At 41.4% G+C, this 17,074-nt stretch overlaps 1 protein-coding gene across 2 annotated transcripts in view; it reads left to right on the forward strand.

The window, feature by feature from the left end:
• adcy2a (adenylate cyclase 2a) overlaps positions 1-17,074 on the forward strand; it is a 42,817-nt gene that overhangs the window by 11,615 nt on the left and 14,128 nt on the right. For both annotated transcript variants that reach the window (XM_062466484.1, XM_062466485.1), the window contains exons 4-13: positions 1,036-1,185; positions 9,247-9,395; positions 9,518-9,629; positions 9,836-9,963; positions 10,792-10,950; positions 13,492-13,624; positions 13,799-13,966; positions 14,322-14,365; positions 14,924-15,004; positions 15,097-15,166. In XM_062466484.1, the coding sequence (XP_062322468.1) occupies positions 1,036-1,185; positions 9,247-9,395; positions 9,518-9,629; positions 9,836-9,963; positions 10,792-10,950; positions 13,492-13,624; positions 13,799-13,966; positions 14,322-14,365; positions 14,924-15,004; positions 15,097-15,166 (1,194 nt within the window). The remainder of the gene's footprint in view (positions 1-1,035; positions 1,186-9,246; positions 9,396-9,517; positions 9,630-9,835; positions 9,964-10,791; positions 10,951-13,491; positions 13,625-13,798; positions 13,967-14,321; positions 14,366-14,923; positions 15,005-15,096; positions 15,167-17,074) is intronic.

Here is a 17,074-nt window from a genome sequence, read left to right on the forward strand (position 1 = left end):
TTGTTTAAGTGTCAAAGAAGCTTTCGTCTGAAGTGTGCTTCACACCTATCACTAAGAGCCTTTGACTCAGTCAGTCAGGCACAGGCTGATCCTAGGGGTGGCAGGGGGGTGGGGGTGGGGGGCAGGGTGCACAGAGACTTGCCACCTCAATCCCTCCATGCTAAAATATATATATATTTAACATTTATAGTACATTTGTTTCAATAATATGAATATTATTGGCATTATTCAAATGTTATTATAATTTATGGTGGCATCAGGTGACACCAGCCTATCTGTCTGTCTGTCTGTCTGTCTGAGTCTCTCTGTCTGTCTCTCTGTGTCTCTCTGTCTGTCTCTCTCGCTGTCTGTCTGTCTCTCTCTCTCTATCTGAGGGGCAGGGGCTAACAAGGGCACCAGCTGCATATGGTGGGGCACAGGGGCGTTGCTAGACATCCAGCTCTACTGTGGCACAGGCCCCTCATTAGAGTTGCTCATCACTTTTTTGTTTTATTTATCTTTTTCAAGCTTGCTGCGTACAAGAAGTGTGCAACACAATGTACTATACAAACTTCCCTTGCTTATCCCAGTATATGTACAGTTCAGGGACGTAAGTTTGATATCATCATTGATATCATCAGGGACATCAATAGTAAATGCGAGCGAGCATTTTTGCAATAATTTGCACACAAGAAACGCTTCTTGTAATATAATACATTGGACTGATGTTGTTATTATGTTTGAGTCAAAATAAGAAGCATGTTTTCTCCACTGATAGGGCACCCTAGAAAGGAATAGCAAACTGGGCCACGGTACAAGACCCTTTATCATGTTTCAACTACCATAGGGGCATCCAAGAGGGCACTTTTGCTAGAGTGGAGTCACTAGGGGGGTCACCAGGAAGGGGGCACCAGAAAGGGGGCACCAGGAAGGGGTCACCAGGAAGGGGGCACCAGGAAGGGGTCACCAGGAAGGGGTCACCAGGAAGGGGGCTCCAGGAAGGGGGCACCAGGGGCCTTCTGAGCTTAACGTGCCTTCCGTTTGTTTATCTCTTAGATTTTGGCCAATATCATAATTTTCATCTGTGGGAACATAGCAGGAGCGTATCATAAACATCTGATGGAACTGGCCCTGAAACAGACCTACCACGACACATGCAACTGCATCAGGTCCCCTATCAAACTAGAGTTTGAAAAACGACAACAGGTAAGGCCATGGTTTATACTATTGCATGACCTAAATGGGCCCCTCGTATAAATCATATTTTATATTTTTGATAATTTTGTCAGCAGGACCACCGTTAGTATATTGGGGCTTATAATTCGCAAAGTATCAAAATTGACAATTTATTTCTCTCAAATGACAAAGAGAATTTAGATGAGAATGAAAATGCCGTTCATATTTGTCTCAGAAGTGTTCTACTAGACTTACGAGCTGTCCAAAACACCCCACCATCATCACATGACATTACAGGAAGTGATGTTGACCTACTCTAGCTAGCAATTAACCTACTCAGCATTTAGCTGGCCAATAATCTGGCAACAACAAGACAGTATTTCTACTCATCATCGGAGGGTGAATCAGCTCCCTATTAAATCAAACAGATTTAGAGAACCACAGACCACTCAAAGTTCTTTTCTGGCCACTATTCAATTACATTTAAGTATACACAGCATGGAAAGAACTACTGCATTTCTGTCTACAGTGATGTTCTCTTTTCAAAGCTCAAAGCAGGCTTATGTATTAATACTGTGTTGATTATGTATGAATTTAGAATGGCTTTATCAAAAGCAGCAGGGCAAATTTGCTCTAACCACTGAATTTAACGGTTCCGTGGTTTATTAGCACACGCTTCAGTCTAGTATGAGAAACGATGTAATTGCATGTTGTACGGATGACAATATTGCATGCTGATGATTAGCCTACAGCTCAACATGAAGGCTAACTAGAAACTGTGCCAGTTTTTTGTCTTTCTTATTTTAATATATCACCTCCAAACCCATTGTTTAAACTAATATCAAACATCCAAACATTTGGAGAATTTTCATGGGTGTACTTGTCTACATCTGATGGATGCCTCTGTAGATCACAAGAAATCACCAGATCGATTCCCGTGTCTGCCAAAACTATTAGGTTGAATGGTTGAATTTACTCATCCAGCCAACGAATACTATTACCATTGACAGTAAATATCGGACTGCCAGTGAAAGAGCCTGACTGAGGCGAACGGCAATAAAGTAGCCTACTGTCCAACTGAGCTCACATTATCAATCAAAATACAATTTACACCCCCCATGCAAGAAAGACACTAGCTAGATGCAGCTCTAATCTACGATCCTGGACGTTTGTGGTGTAGTATTATCGAGTGAAATATTACATTGCAAAGCAGCGCATTGCAACCAGATAATGTCTGACTGACGCTAACTGCAATACCGTCTAACGGAGGTCACGATATAACTCAAAATACAACTTTTACACCCCAGGCAAGAACTCCCGAGACGCTGGCTAGATGAAGCATCTTTATGTGTGTAAAACACAATCCTCCTGAATGTTCTTGGTGTAGAGTAAACTAAACTTCCGCTAGTTAGTATCTCCCAGAAGTTAAAGATCCTGTAAAGTGGATTTGAAAAGGAGTTTAAAGTTCACCACACCACAGAAGAATGTGTTATTAACTACCCATCCAAATTTGAAAAAAAACTAAACACCGACAAGTATGTTAAATTGGGTGTGCTTTGCCTTCGGCAAGGGCACAACCTTTGTTCTCTCACATATATATTATTGGGTGTGCTTTGCCTTCGGCAAGGGCACAACCTTTGTTCTCTCACATATATATTATTGGGTGTGCTCAAGCCTTCGGCGAGAGCACAACCTTTGTTCTCTCACATATTTATTTATTTATTATTGTTTATTTTCGCCCCCCTAAGGATCAGTCAATATTTGGACTACATACACAACGGCGGTGTCAAAAGGTTCGTCTTGGTAGCGATTGCGTTGGTTGTATTTTTATTTACGTTCCGTTGCATGGTTTAAGTAGAAATTGCGTTTTTGTGGTGAAAAGTGAAGCTAACGGTGGCTAATTTGCTAGCCACAGTCACTGACGTTACTAACGTCACTACGTCACTAACGTCACGAAAACACACGTGACTACCTGTAGCAGAACATTCGTTTCACATCTGTTAACTTGGGGGATAGCTAGGCTAACTATAGCTTTACTGCAAGGCAGCTGCAGGAACGCCACAAGCAAAGAGGCCAGGGTGATAACTATTTACTCATTTTACTTTGTGATGTGAAACACAATTATGAAATGTAATGTACAATATTAGCTGATATTATTAAGGAAGGGGCCCACATCTACTTTTGGAAACGGTAGTCTACTATTTCACTGAAGCATTAGCATCATGACATTAGCCTCTGTTGCCCGGGCAACACATACTACAGTGGTCTATGATGCATCTGTTTTCAATCTTTAAAATAAACATTCCTCACAAATACATTTTCGTTGTAGGATTTATTATGACATTACATTACAAGTAAACGATTTGTGGGGGAAATTATCATTACCTGTGGTTTCAAACCAGGGTAGCTCACTGCAACACTGTAGCCTACGCGAGACACTACAAAAACATCTACACAACATGTTCGGCACTCCCCTTACTTAAATCAAAAGTCTAACTACTAACCTGAACTTCATTGCCACAGCCTAAACTTTGTCAATCTGTTCATGAAAATAATTAATTTCAGCCTAAACCGTACAACGGAACGCTAAATCCAATTCAACCAACACAATCGCTACCAAGACGAACACAGCAGTAGTCTAGTACTGTACTGTAGTAGTAGAATTTACCGGGGCAGCTTCTCCACACAGGGCTATATCGCATTTTGCGTTGTTACTGACAATGATCGCTACCAGTGAGCTTTTTATGAATGAGCGATTTTCCACTAAATAAATGTCAAGCTTATTTACGTTTTTGGGGGCATATTTTCAATTAGCAGATGGTACTGTTTGAATCGCGATTCCATCTTCTACTGCCGGTAACGTCGTAGAATAATCTTCAAAGGGGGTTCTTTATTAATGAATGAATGCAATATGAGTAGGCTAAATGCCTGAAAATATCACGAGAAGGGAAAACTTAAAAGGACATTTAAGTCATAGAGATTAGGTCCATTTTTACACCGGTCTGCCAAATTTATTCGTTTTGATTCAGCTATGAGGCTACCTCTTGCAGGGGAAATGAGAAGACATCATATTTAATTCTACACTTCACTCGTATTTTCAGTTGTAAATGAGCAGCACAAAAAAAATGCTTTTAAATCTATGTAATGTTTATAAATAATAAGTATGCATTTTAATATAAAATATACAGATATATCAGTTGTAAAAATGTCATTCAAAAACGGACCCCTGTGCAACCGACGCAAGCAAGCACACCCTACAATTTCCCCAGAAATTGTACCCTCTCTAGTTATTATTATTATTATTCTTTTTGCCCCCCTAAAACTCAGTCAATATTTGGCCTACATAGACAACCTAGGTGTCAAAAGTTTTGTCTTGGTAGCGATTGAGTTGCTTCTATTGGGATTTACGTTCCGTTGCATGGTTTAGGCTCAAGTTAAGTTTTTGTGGTGAAAAGTGAAGCTAACGGTGGCTAATTTGCTAGCCACAGTCACTGACGTTACTAACGTCACTACGTCACTAACGTCACGAAAGCACACGTGACTACCTGTAGCAGAACATTCGTTTCGCATCTGTTAACTTGGGGAATAGCTAGGCTAACTATAGCTTTACTGCAAGGCAGCTGCAGAAACGCCACAAGCAAAGAGGCCAGGGTGATAACTATTTACTCATTTTACTTTGTGATGTGGAACACAATTGTGAAATGTAATGTACAATATTAGTTGATATTATTAAGGAAGTAGGCCCACATCTACTTTCGGAAACGGTAGTCTACTATTTCACTGAAGCATTAGCATGACATTAGCCTCTGTTGCCCGGGCAACACATACTACAGTGGTCTATGATGCATCTGTTTTCAATTGTTAAAATAAAAATTCCTCACAAATACATTTTCGTTGTAGGATTTATTATGACATTACATTAAAAGTAAACGATTTCTTGGTGAAATTATCATTACCTGTGGTTTCAAACCAGTGTTGCTCACTGCAACGCTGTAGCCTACGCGAGACACACTACAAAAACATCTACACAGCTGTTTAGGAAGTCAAACGGCGACAGAACATGTTCGGCACTCCCCTTACTTAAATCAAAAGTCTATCTGACTACTGTACTAACCTGAACTTCATTGCCACAGCCTAAACTTTGTCAATCTGTTCATGAAAATAATTCATTTCAGCCTAAACCGTACAACGGAACGTTAAATTCAATTCAACCAACGCAATCGCTACCAAGACGAACACAGCAGTAGTCTACTAGTACTGTACCGTAGTAGTACAATTTACCGGGGCAGCTTCTCCACACAGGGCTATATCGCTTTTTGCGTTGTTACTGACAATGATCGCTACCAGCGAGCTTTTTATGAATGAGCGATTTTCCACTAAATAAATGTCAAGCTTATTTACGTTTTGGGGGGCATATTTTCAGTTAGCAGATGGTACTGTTTGAATTGCGATTCCATCTTCTACTGCCGGTAACGTCGTAGAATAATCTTCAAAGGGGGTTCTTTATTAATGAATGAATGCAATGAGTAGGCTAAATGCATGAAAATATCACGAGAAGGGAAAAACTTAAAAGGACGTTTAAGTCATAGAGATTAGGTACATTTTTACACCGGTCTGCCAAATGTATTCGTTTTGATTCAACGATGAGGCTGCCTCTTGCAGGGGAAATGAGAAGACATCTATTTCATTCTACACTTCAGTCGTATTTTGAGTTGTAAATGAGCAGCAAAAAAAAATGCTTTTAAATCTATGTAATCTTTATAAATAATAAGTATGCATTTTTAATGTAAAATATACAGAAATATCAGTTGTAAAAATGTCATTAAAAAAAGGACCCCTGTGCAACCGACGCAAGCAAGCACACCCTACAATTTCCCCAGAAATTGTACCCTCTCTAGTTATTATTCTTTTTGCCCCCCTAAAACTCAGTAAATATTTGGCCTACATAGACAACCTAGGTGTCAAAATTTTCGTCTTGGTAGCGATTGAGTTGCTTCTATTGGGATTTACGTTCCGTTGCACGGTTTAAGTAGAAATTACGTTTTTGTGGCGAAAAGTGAAGCTAACGGTGGCTAACTTGCTAGCCACAGTCAATGACGCTACTTACATTTACATTTGCATTTAGCAGACGCTTTTATCCAAAGCGACTTCCAAGAGAGAGCTTTACAAAAGAGCATAGGTGACTGATCATAACAACGAGATAGCCACAAAACATTGCGAGCAGCCAAAACATGAAGCACACATTGTGAAAAGCAAATAAGTGCCAAAGGGAAGAACCATAAGAGCATGTAGTTAAACAAGTTACAATTGAACAACATGAAACTCCCCACAAGAGTGCAAGAGTGTACCTGTAGAAAAAACAATCAACAGTAAAAAATATTTCACAGCGAGTACAAGAATTTGAAACCGTTACAACTAACCAACAAGAGCAACAAGTCTCTCAATACGAGTAATTGTGATCCTGGAGGAAACTAACATCAGGTCCAGCCAAGCATTCCTAAGTACTTACGTCACAAAAACTCACGTGACTACCTCTAGCAGAACATTAGTTTAGCAGCTCGTTAACTATAAGCCCAGCTTATATTGTTATATATACTACAGTGGTCTATGATGCATCTGTTTTCAATCGTTAAAATAAACATTCCTCACAAATACATTTTCGTTGTAGGATTTATTATGACATTAGATTACAAGTTAACGATTTGTGGGTGAAATTATCATTACCTGTGGTTTCAAACCAGTGGAGCTCAGTGCAACGCTGTAGCCTACGCGAGACACTACAAAAACATCTACACAGCTGTTTAGGAGGAAGTCAAAAGGCGACAAAACATGATCGGCACTCCCCTTACTTAAATCAAAAGTCTATCTAACTTCTAACCTGAACTTCATTGCCACAGCCTAAACGTTGTCAATCTGTTCATGAAAATTATTAATTTCAGCCTAAACCGTACAACGGAACGTTAAATCCAATTCAACCAACGCAATCGCTACCAAGACGAACACAGCAGTAGTCTACTAGTACTGTACCGTAGTAGTACAATTTACCGGGGCAGCTTCTCCACACAGGGCTATATCGCATTTTGCGTTGTTACTGACAATGATCGCTACCAGTGAGCTTTTTATGAATGAGCGATTTTCCACTAAATAAATGTCAAGCTTATTTACGTTTTGGGGAGCATATTTTCAGTTAGCAGATGGTACTGTTTGAATCGCGATTCCATCTTCTACTGCCGGTAACGTCATAGAATAATCTTCAAAGGGGGTTCTTTATTAATGAATGAATGCAATGAGTAGGCTACATGCCTGAAAATATCACGAGAAGGGAAAAACTTAAAAGGACGTTTAAGTCATACAGATTAAGTCAATTTTTACACCGGTCTGCCAAATTTATTCGTTTTGATTCAACGATGAGGCTGCCCCTTGCAGGGGAAATGAGAAGACATCTTCATTCTACACTTCACTCGTATTTTCAGTTGTAAATGAGCAGCAAAAAAAAAAAGCTTTTAAATCTATGTAATCTTTATAAATAATAGGTATGCATTTTTATATAAAATATACAGAAATATCAGTTGTAAAAATGTCATTCAAAAACGGACCCCTGTTCAACCGACGCAAGCAAGCACACCCTACAATTTCCCTAGAAATTGTACCCTCTCTAGTTAGGCTTTGAAATCCTGATAAAATCAACACTCTTCTCTGCTTGAGACTGGGGGGGGGGGGGGGGGTACAGCAGGAGGAGCCATTCAGTGATCTGACATACATGGGTCAAAATGACCCATCTATAATGATGTAGATATGTCAATTTTTTGGCTCCGCCCATTAAAACCTGATCTGAAAACGGAAGAGAAACTGTTCTACGGTTTAACTCCACATTTCAGTGCGACCAAGTTTTAGCGCTTTGCACATGCTTTCAGGAACTCATTTCACACGTATATAATGTACTGAGAAGCAAATCATTGAATTTGCTTTACAGGATCTTTAACATTGACTAAACTGATGTTCGCTATGTAATCGCGCGGGGGTTTGTGACGTGTGACGTCCTGACGTTTCTGACTGTGGCTAGCTAGTTAGCTACTGTTAGCTTCACTTTTCACCACCAAAAACTTAAATTATGGCTAAACCGTCAAACGGAACGTTCGCGGAGATACAAGCAATGCAATCGGGACCAAGACGAACATTTTGACACCAACTTAATCTATGAAGTGCAAAAATTGATCTTATTTTAAGGGTGGGAAAATTATAATGAATAATAAGATATATGAGAGAATATACATTGTGCCCTGCCAAAGGCAAACACACCCAATAATAATATGGTGATTTGAAAATGACGGCTCTTTACAAAAGTAACACAAAACAAGTACAGCTGTTTCATTTGTATTATCATCTGGGTTGCTCTGTCCAAGCTGTCCAAGCAGTCTTGCTGCAGTGCAGAGGGAGCTAACAGCCAGACTGGTCTTGATGCAGTGCAGAGGGAGCCAACAGCCAGACTGGTCTTGATGCAGTGCAGAGGGAGCTAACAGCCAGTCTGGTCTTGATGCAGTGCAGAGGGAGCCAACAGCCAGACTGGTCTTGATGCAGTGCAGAGGGAGCTAACAGCCAGTCTGGTCTTGATGCAGTGCAGAGGGAGCCAACAGCCAGACTGGTCTTGATGCAGTGCAGAGGGAGCTAACAGCCAGTCTGGTCTTGATGCAGTGCAGAGGGAGCCAACAGCCAGACTGGTCTTGATGCAGTGCAGAGGGAGCTAACAGCCAGTCTGGTCTTGATGCAGTGCAGAGGGAGCCAACAGCCAGACTGGTCTTGATGCAGTGCAGAGGGAGCTAACAGCCAGTCTGGTCTTGATGCAGTGCAGAGGGAGCCAACAGCCAGACTGGTCTTGATGCAGTGCAGCGGGAGCTAACAGCCAGTCTGGTCTTTGATTTGAGATATTTGAGTATTTGATCTCAGTAAATCACATTGTCTGGACCCCTGAGAAAAGCCCTTGTGGCCCAAGGATGGACAGTCAGTTACTAACTGACCATTGCTATTTGACCATCGGCTTTATTTAAACTATAAAAGGTATGATTTATGTGGTCCTGTTCTGTCCTGTTGTAGGAACGCCTCCTGTTGTCCTTGTTACCGGCTCACATCGCTCGAGTGATGAAGGCTGAGATCATACAGAGGTTGCAAGGCCCAAACTTTGGCCAAGTGGAGAATGCTAACAACTTTCACAACTTGTATGTCCAACGGCACATCAACGTCAGGTCTGTGCCGAACGGAAATGTAACTGTAGTGTTTCTGTAATCCTGTAAAAGTGGACAAAACCATTGTCAACCATTCTCTACTATCATTTCTAGTCATCTTTCTCTGTGTTTCTATGTCCTAGTATATTGTATGCTGATATAGTAGGCTTCACTCGTTTGGCTAGCGACTGTTCTCCCGGAGAGTTGGTCCACATGCTTAATGAACTTTTCGGCAAATTTGATCAAATTGCCAAGGTAAACACCTCCTCACAGTCTCAGTAAAACTTTGCCAGCACATCCACATGCATGAGCAGGCAGACACAGTAATGGATCATCATGATTTAGCATTGTGCACATCCAATATCACTTTAAATCAATGTTTACTACGTTATTTGACATTTTGATAGAATAAATGATTGAATCTGACTGTTTTCAAGTTTTATAACTCTGTATTTCCAAAGGAAAACGAATGCATGAGGATAAAAATTCTGGGAGACTGCTATTACTGTGTGTCTGGCCTGCCAGAGTCGCTTCCAAACCATGCCAAGAACTGTGTGAAAATGGGCCTTGACATGTGTGAAGCTATAAAGTAAGTACACACCATTATCCCTGTGTTTTCTGCTCTCTGGGGCCAGTAATAAGCCTGATGTGATGGTACTATAAGCCTGATATGATGGCATTATTACTGTATGTGTACATTGACAAGATGAAAAGAAGCTGATGTTTCAGGTAACTGACCTGAGTCTAAATGAGCACTAACAACAAGAGAAGAAACAGTCAAATTATTGTTCCAAGCCCAAAGTCACTGCATCTAGGAATCATCTTGTTGTTTTAGTTTTTTTTGGTAACTAATCGAACCTAGACATAGATTGTCAGATTGTATCGGCATGATTATTGTACATGATTCATGGCTTGTGGAATGGAAATCCGAAAAAATGGGAATCAGTATTAAGATTATTGCACACTGAGCATGTGTAACATGTTTGGTTTATCACTGAGCATGTGTAACATGTTTGGTTTAACACTGAACATGTGTAACATCTTTGGTTTATCACTGAGCATGTGTAACATGTTTGGTTTATCACTGAACATGTGTAACATGTTTGGTTTATCACTGAGCATGTGTAACATGTTCGGTTTATCACTGAGCATGTGTAACATGTTTGGTTTATCACTGAGCATGTGTAACATGTTTGGTTTATCACTGAACATGTGTAACATGTTTGGTTTATCACTGAGCATGTGTAACATGTTTGGTTTATCACTGAGCATGTGTAACATGTTTGGTTTATCACTGAACATGTGTAATATGTTTGGTTTATCACTGAGCATGTGTAACATGTTTGGTTTATCACTGAGCATGTGTAACATGTTTGGTTTATCACTGAGCATGTGTAACATCTTTGGTTTATCATAGAAAAGTGCGAGATGCTACAGGAGTGGACATCAACATGCGTGTCGGAGTGCATTCTGGGAACGTCCTGTGTGGCGTCATTGGCCTCCAGAAATGGCAATACGATGTCTGGTCACATGATGTCACCTTGGCCAATCATATGGAGGCTGGGGGAGTTCCAGGGTAAGCAAAGCTAAATGGAAGTGAATTAAATGTTGTTTATACTTCATCTCTATAGTAACACTGCATAGCCCCTCATTAGGAATTTATCTTGAGATACTTGGTTCCCTACAAAACCTGACTTTGTTGCACAAAATAAGGACAACGTAATGGTCACTACAATAGTTGTTGATGTGGAGTGCATGTTATGTTCATCCTGTGGGCTCCTGTGACTCACAACAACAACAACAACAAGATTTGTTCACAGTTTTACATTTTAATTAACTAAAAGTTTTGGGTACAATAAACACAATTCAAAGGAGATAGAAGTCTCAATATTTGTCTTCTATGTTTCTCTCTCCGAATTTAATAACTAGTTTATTTGAAGCTCATATTGTATTATTGTGTTCATAATGTGTCTGTTGTGCGTGTGTCCTGTGTTGTGAGTGTGTGTCCTGTGAGTGTGTGTCCTGTGTTGTGAGAGTGTGTCCTGTGTTGTGAGTGTGTGTCCTGTGTTGTGAGAGTGTGTCCTGTGTTGTGAGTGTGTGTCCTGTGTTGTGCGTGTGTGTCCTGTGTTGTGAGAGTGTGTCCTGTGTTGTGAGTGTGTGTCCTGTGTTGTGAGAGTGTGTCCTGTGTTGTGAGTGTGTGTCCTGTTTTGTGAGAGTGTGTCCTGTGTTGTGAGTGTGTGTCCTGTGTTGTGAGTGTGTGTCCTGTGTTGTGAGAGTGTGTCCTGTGTTGTGCGTGTGTGTCCTGTGTTGTGCGTGTGTGTCCTGTGTTGTGAGTGTGTGTCCTGTGTTGTGTGTGTCCTGTGTTGTGCGTGTGTGTCCTGTGTTGTGAGAGTGTGTCCTGTGTTGTGAGTGTGTGTCCTGTGTTGTGAGTGTGTGTCCTGTGTTGTGAGTGTGTGTCCTGTGTTGTGAGAGTGTGTCCTGTGTTGTGAGAGTGTGTCCTGTGTTGTGAGTGTGTGTCCTGTGTTGTGAGTGTGTGTCCTGTGTTGTGAGTGTGTGTCCTGTGTTGTGAGAGTGTGTCCTGTGTTGTGAGAGTGTGTCCTGTGTTGTGTGTGTGTGTCCTGTGTTGTGAGTGTGTGTCCTGTGTTGTGCGTGTGTGTCCTGTGTTGTGAGTGTGTGTCCTGTGTTGTGAGAGTGTGTCCTGTGTTGTTAGTGTGTGTCCTGTGTTGTGAGTGTGTGTCCTGTGAGTGTGTGTCCTGTGTTGTGAGTGTGTGTCCTGTGAGTGTGTGTCCTGTGTTGTGAGAGTGTGTCCTGTGTTGTGAGTGTGTGTCCTGTGTTGTGTGTGTGTCCTGTGTTGTGAGTGTGTGTCCTGTGTTGTGTGAGTGTGTGTCCTGTGTTGTGAGAGTGTGTCCTGTGTTGTGAGTGTGTGTCCTGTGTTGTGAGTGTGTGTCCTGTGTTGTGACTGTGTGTCCTGTGTTGTGAGTGTGTGTCCTGTGTTGTGACTGTGTGTCCTGTGTTGTGAGTGTGTGTCCTGTGTTCTGCGTTTTGATATTTTTTTTGCTTTTTTAATCTAAACTCCATGGAACCCGGGGGAGGCCAAAGACAAATTTCCAGAAACAGATAACAAAGTTGATCAAATCTAATCTTGTACACCTGGCTGGCAGGCGAGCCTTCCTTATGCATGCTATCTCAGTAGCAGAGTAAGGACTGTTCTGCTGTCTGGCAGGCGAGCCTTCCTTATGCATGCTATCTCAGTAGCAGAGTAAGGACTGTTCTGCTGTCTGGCAGGCGAGCCTTATGCATGCTATCTCAGTAGCAGAGTAAGGACTGTTCTGCTGTCTGGCAGGCGAGCCTTCCTTATGCATGCTTTCTCAGTAGCAGAGTAAGGACTGTTCTGCTGTCTGGCAGGCGAGCCTTCCTTATGCATGCTATCTCAGTAGCAGAGTAAGGACTGTTCTGCTGTCTGGCAGGCGAGCCTTCCTTATGCATGCTTTCTCAGTAGCAGAGTAAGGACTGTTCTGCTGTCTGGCAGGCGAGCCTTATGCATGCTATCTCAGTAGCAGAGTAAGGACTGTTCTGCTGTCTGGCAGGCGAGCCTTCCTTATGCATGCTATCTCAGTAGCAGAGTAAGGACTGTTCTGCTGTCTGGCAGGCGAGCCTTATGCATGCTATCTCAGTAGCAGAGTAAGGACTGTTCTGCTGTCTGGCAGGCGAGCCTTATGCATGCTATCTCAGTAGCAGAGTAAGGACTGTTCTGCTGTCTGGCAGGCGAGCCTTATGCATGCTATCTCAGTAGCAGAGTAAGGACTGTTCTGCTGTCTGGCAGGCGAGCCTTATGCATGCTATCTCAGTAGCAGAGTAAGGACTGTTCTGCTGTCTGGCAGGCGAGCCTTATGCATGCTATCTCAGTAGCAGAGTAAGGACTGTTCTGCTGTCTGGCAGGCGAGCCTTCCTTATGCATGCTATCTCAGTAGCAGAGTAAGGACTGTTCTGCTGTCTGGCAGGCGAGCCTTATGCATGCTATCTCAGTAGCAGAGTAAGGACTGTTCTGCTGTCTGGCAGGCGAGCCTTATGCATGCTATCTCAGTAGCAGAGTAAGGACTGTTCTGCTGCCTGGCAGGCGAGTCCACATCACCTCGGTGACGCTGGAGCACCTCAAGGGGGCGTACCTGGTGGAGGACGGCGAGGGGCAGGAGAGAGACCCCTACCTCAAGGAGCACAGGGTCATCACCCACCTGGTCATCAACCCCAAGGTAGTCAACCCCCTCCAAGCCAGGGTTCTGGAGGTTTTCAACAAGTCTTCTAACATAATGAATACCATAACAAATTAAAGTTAGTACTACAATTATTAGAATTAAACTGCGACACGCACAACTTAACGTGGAAGTGACAGAAAGTGTGGATCCTCTTCCTGTGTGAATGATCAGGTGGAGCGCCGTAGCCCCCTGCACCAGTACCGGCCGCGCCACGCCCCCAAGATGAGGGCGTCGGTACGGATGACGCGCTACCTGGAGTCCTGGGGCGCTGCCAAGCCCTTCGCTAACCTGCACCACCGCGACAGCATGACCAACGACAATGGCAAGATCAACACGGCTGTAAGTGGCGTGTCAAGTACTTCATTGTGCTATTTTGTGTTAAACTAACGAAACATGATATGTTTACTTATGTTGTGTCATGTTAAGTGTAACATGTAAAGTAAGTAAGTAAATTACTTAATTAGTTGTTCGACTGTGACAACTAAAATGTGTCACAGTCGCTGTGCAAGAAAAAAACGATACATGGGTTCAAATCCTGCCTGGGCCCTTTGCTGCATGTCTCTCTCTCTCTCCTGTCACACTTCAGTTAAAACTGTCCAATAAAGCAGGAAAATGCTTCCCAAAAGTTTTGAAAACAATTCAAAAATAAAACTACACATGCTTAAAACTCTTCTGTGCATTCTCTTGGCACCAGGATGTGCCCATGGGCCAGTACCATTTCCAGAGGAGATCTGAGAGGTAAGAGCCATGTATATATCTGTGGGTGTTTGGATACATGGATTGGGTTACGGTTACTATGAGAACGGTTTACAGGCATTTACATGTATTGAAATTAAACGTGTTACGTTTTTGTTATATACAAAAATATTGTATATAACAATTTCCAACATAATAGTTTTTAACACATTACTGTTGTCAGAGCTTCCCCAGTGTTCAAGTTACCATGTTTTGACTTCAATCTTTGTACAGTGTTTTAAATCTCTGAAAACAGGCTAATCCATACCGGATTAAACACAAAACACATCCTATTACCCCAAGAAGTTTTGTACTCATGTCTTTATGTGCTTAATTTTAATATTAATTCTTTGAAGCTCGCTGTGTTTGACAAGACCAATTTATAACCAGACATCAAAGTCACAACAACAAAGCTGGTTTAAATAACCCAAAAATGGGTCACTGTCCTAAGGATTTGTGGTACTCACTCTAAATGGATTTACGGGTAATTCATTCAGGTACTTCAGTTTTTACAATGTGTCAATAATTACAGAATGTTCTTATTATTGTTCTCCTATTAAGAACCAAATCTCAAAAGAAGAGATTTGAAGAAGAATTCAATGAGAGGATGATTCGAACTTTTGATGGAATTAATTCCCAAAAGTAAGTGAGTTAAAGTTGGAGGTTTCATTACTGGAGGCGAAGCTGTGTTGAAGTGTTTAATAACGCTGTGTCTTAACACTTGTGTGTTTCAGACAATGGCTCAAATCAGAGGACATTCAGAGAATATCATTATTCTTTCACAACAAGGTGTTAGAGAAAGAGGTAAGATGTCACATTTGATATTTGGGTGTGCTTTGCCTTCGGCAATGGCACAACCTTTGTTCTCTCACATATATATTATTGGGTGTGCTTTGCCTTCGGCAAGGGCACAACCTTTGTTCTCTCACATATAATATTATTATTATTATTATTATTCTTTTTGCCCCCCTAAAACTCAGTCAATATTTGGCCTACATAGACAAAGTAGGTGTCAAAAGTTTCGTCTTGGTAGCGATTGAGTTGCTTCTATTGGAATTTACGTTCTGTTGCATGGTTTAGGCTGAAGTTAAGTTTTTGTGGCGAAAAGTGAAGCTAACGGTGGCTAATTTGCTAGCCACAGTCACTGACGTTACTAACGTCACTACGTCACTAACGTCACGAAAACACGCGTGACTACCTTTGGCAGAACATTCGTTTCGCATCTGTTAACTTGGGGGATAGCTAGGCTAACTATAGCTTTACTGCAAGGCAGCTGCAGAAACGCCACAAGCAAAGAGGCCAGGGTGATAACTATTTACTCATTTTACTTTGTGATATGACACACAATTGTCATGTGTAATGTACAGTATAAGCTGATATTATTAAGGAAGTACATCTACTTTCGGAAACAGTAGTCTACTATTTCACTGAAGTATTAGCATCATGACATTAGCCTGTGTTGCCCGGGCAACACATACTACAGTGGTCTATGATGTAGCGTTATCTGTTTTCAATCGTTAAAATAAACATTCCTCACATATACATTTTCGTTGTAGGATTTATTCTGACATTAGTAAACGATTTGTTGGTGAAATTACCATTACCTGTGGTTTCAAACCAGTGTAGCTCACTGCAACGCTGTAGCTTACGTGAGACACACTACAAAAACATCTACACTACACAGCTGTTTAGGAAGTCAAACGGCGACAGAACATGTTCGGCACTCCCCTTACTTAAATCAAAAGTCTATCTAACTACTAACCTGAACTTCATTGCCACAGCCTAAACGTTGTCAATCTGTTCATGAAAATAATTAATTTCAGCTTAAACCGCACAACGGAACGTTAAATCCAATTCAACCAACGCAATCGCTACCAAGACGAACACAGCAGTAGTCTAGTACTGTGCCGTAGTAGTACAATTTACCGGGGCAGCTTCTCCACACAGGGCTATATCGCATTTTGCGTTGTTACTGACAATGATCGCTACCAGTGAGCTTTTTATGAATGAGCGATTTTCCACTAAATAAATGTCAAGCTTATTTACGTTTTGGGGGGCATATTTTCAGTTAGCAGATGGTACTGTTTGAATCGCGATTCCATCTTCTACTGCCGGGCAACGTTGTAGAATAATCTTCAAAGGGGGTTCTTTATTAATGAATGAATGCAATGAGTAGGCTAAATGCCTGAAAATATCATGAGAAGGGAAAAACTTAAAATGACGTTTAAGTCATAGAGATTAGGTCAATTTTTACACCGGTCTGCCCAATTTATTCATTTTGTTTCAACGATGAGGCTGCCTCTTGCAGGGGAAATGAGAAGACATCTATTTCATTCTACACTTCACTCGTATTTTCAGTTGTAAATGAGCAGCAAAAAAAAAATGCTTTTAAATCTATGTCATCTTTATAAATAATAAGTATGCATTTTTATATAAAATATACAGAAATATCAGTTGTAAAAATGTCATTCAAAAACGGACCCCTGTGCAACCGACGCAAGCAAGCACACCCTACAATTTCCCCAGAAATTGTACCCTCTCTAGTTGTGAGAATGCTGTTCAGCATTCTCACTATTGTTTTTCAACTTCTTAGTTCTTCCGCCGTTTTTTGGCCTTTAACTAGTTCTGCATACTTTCACCGATTCCTACAATTTTTGTATCAAAACGTTCAGCTCCTTCAGGAGATGTTGGCTATGACTTTTGGTATTTCTC

The sequence above is a fragment of the Osmerus eperlanus genome, chromosome 7 (genome assembly GCF_963692335.1).
Source record: "Osmerus eperlanus chromosome 7, fOsmEpe2.1, whole genome shotgun sequence".
NCBI lineage: Eukaryota > Metazoa > Chordata > Actinopteri > Osmeriformes > Osmeridae > Osmerus > Osmerus eperlanus.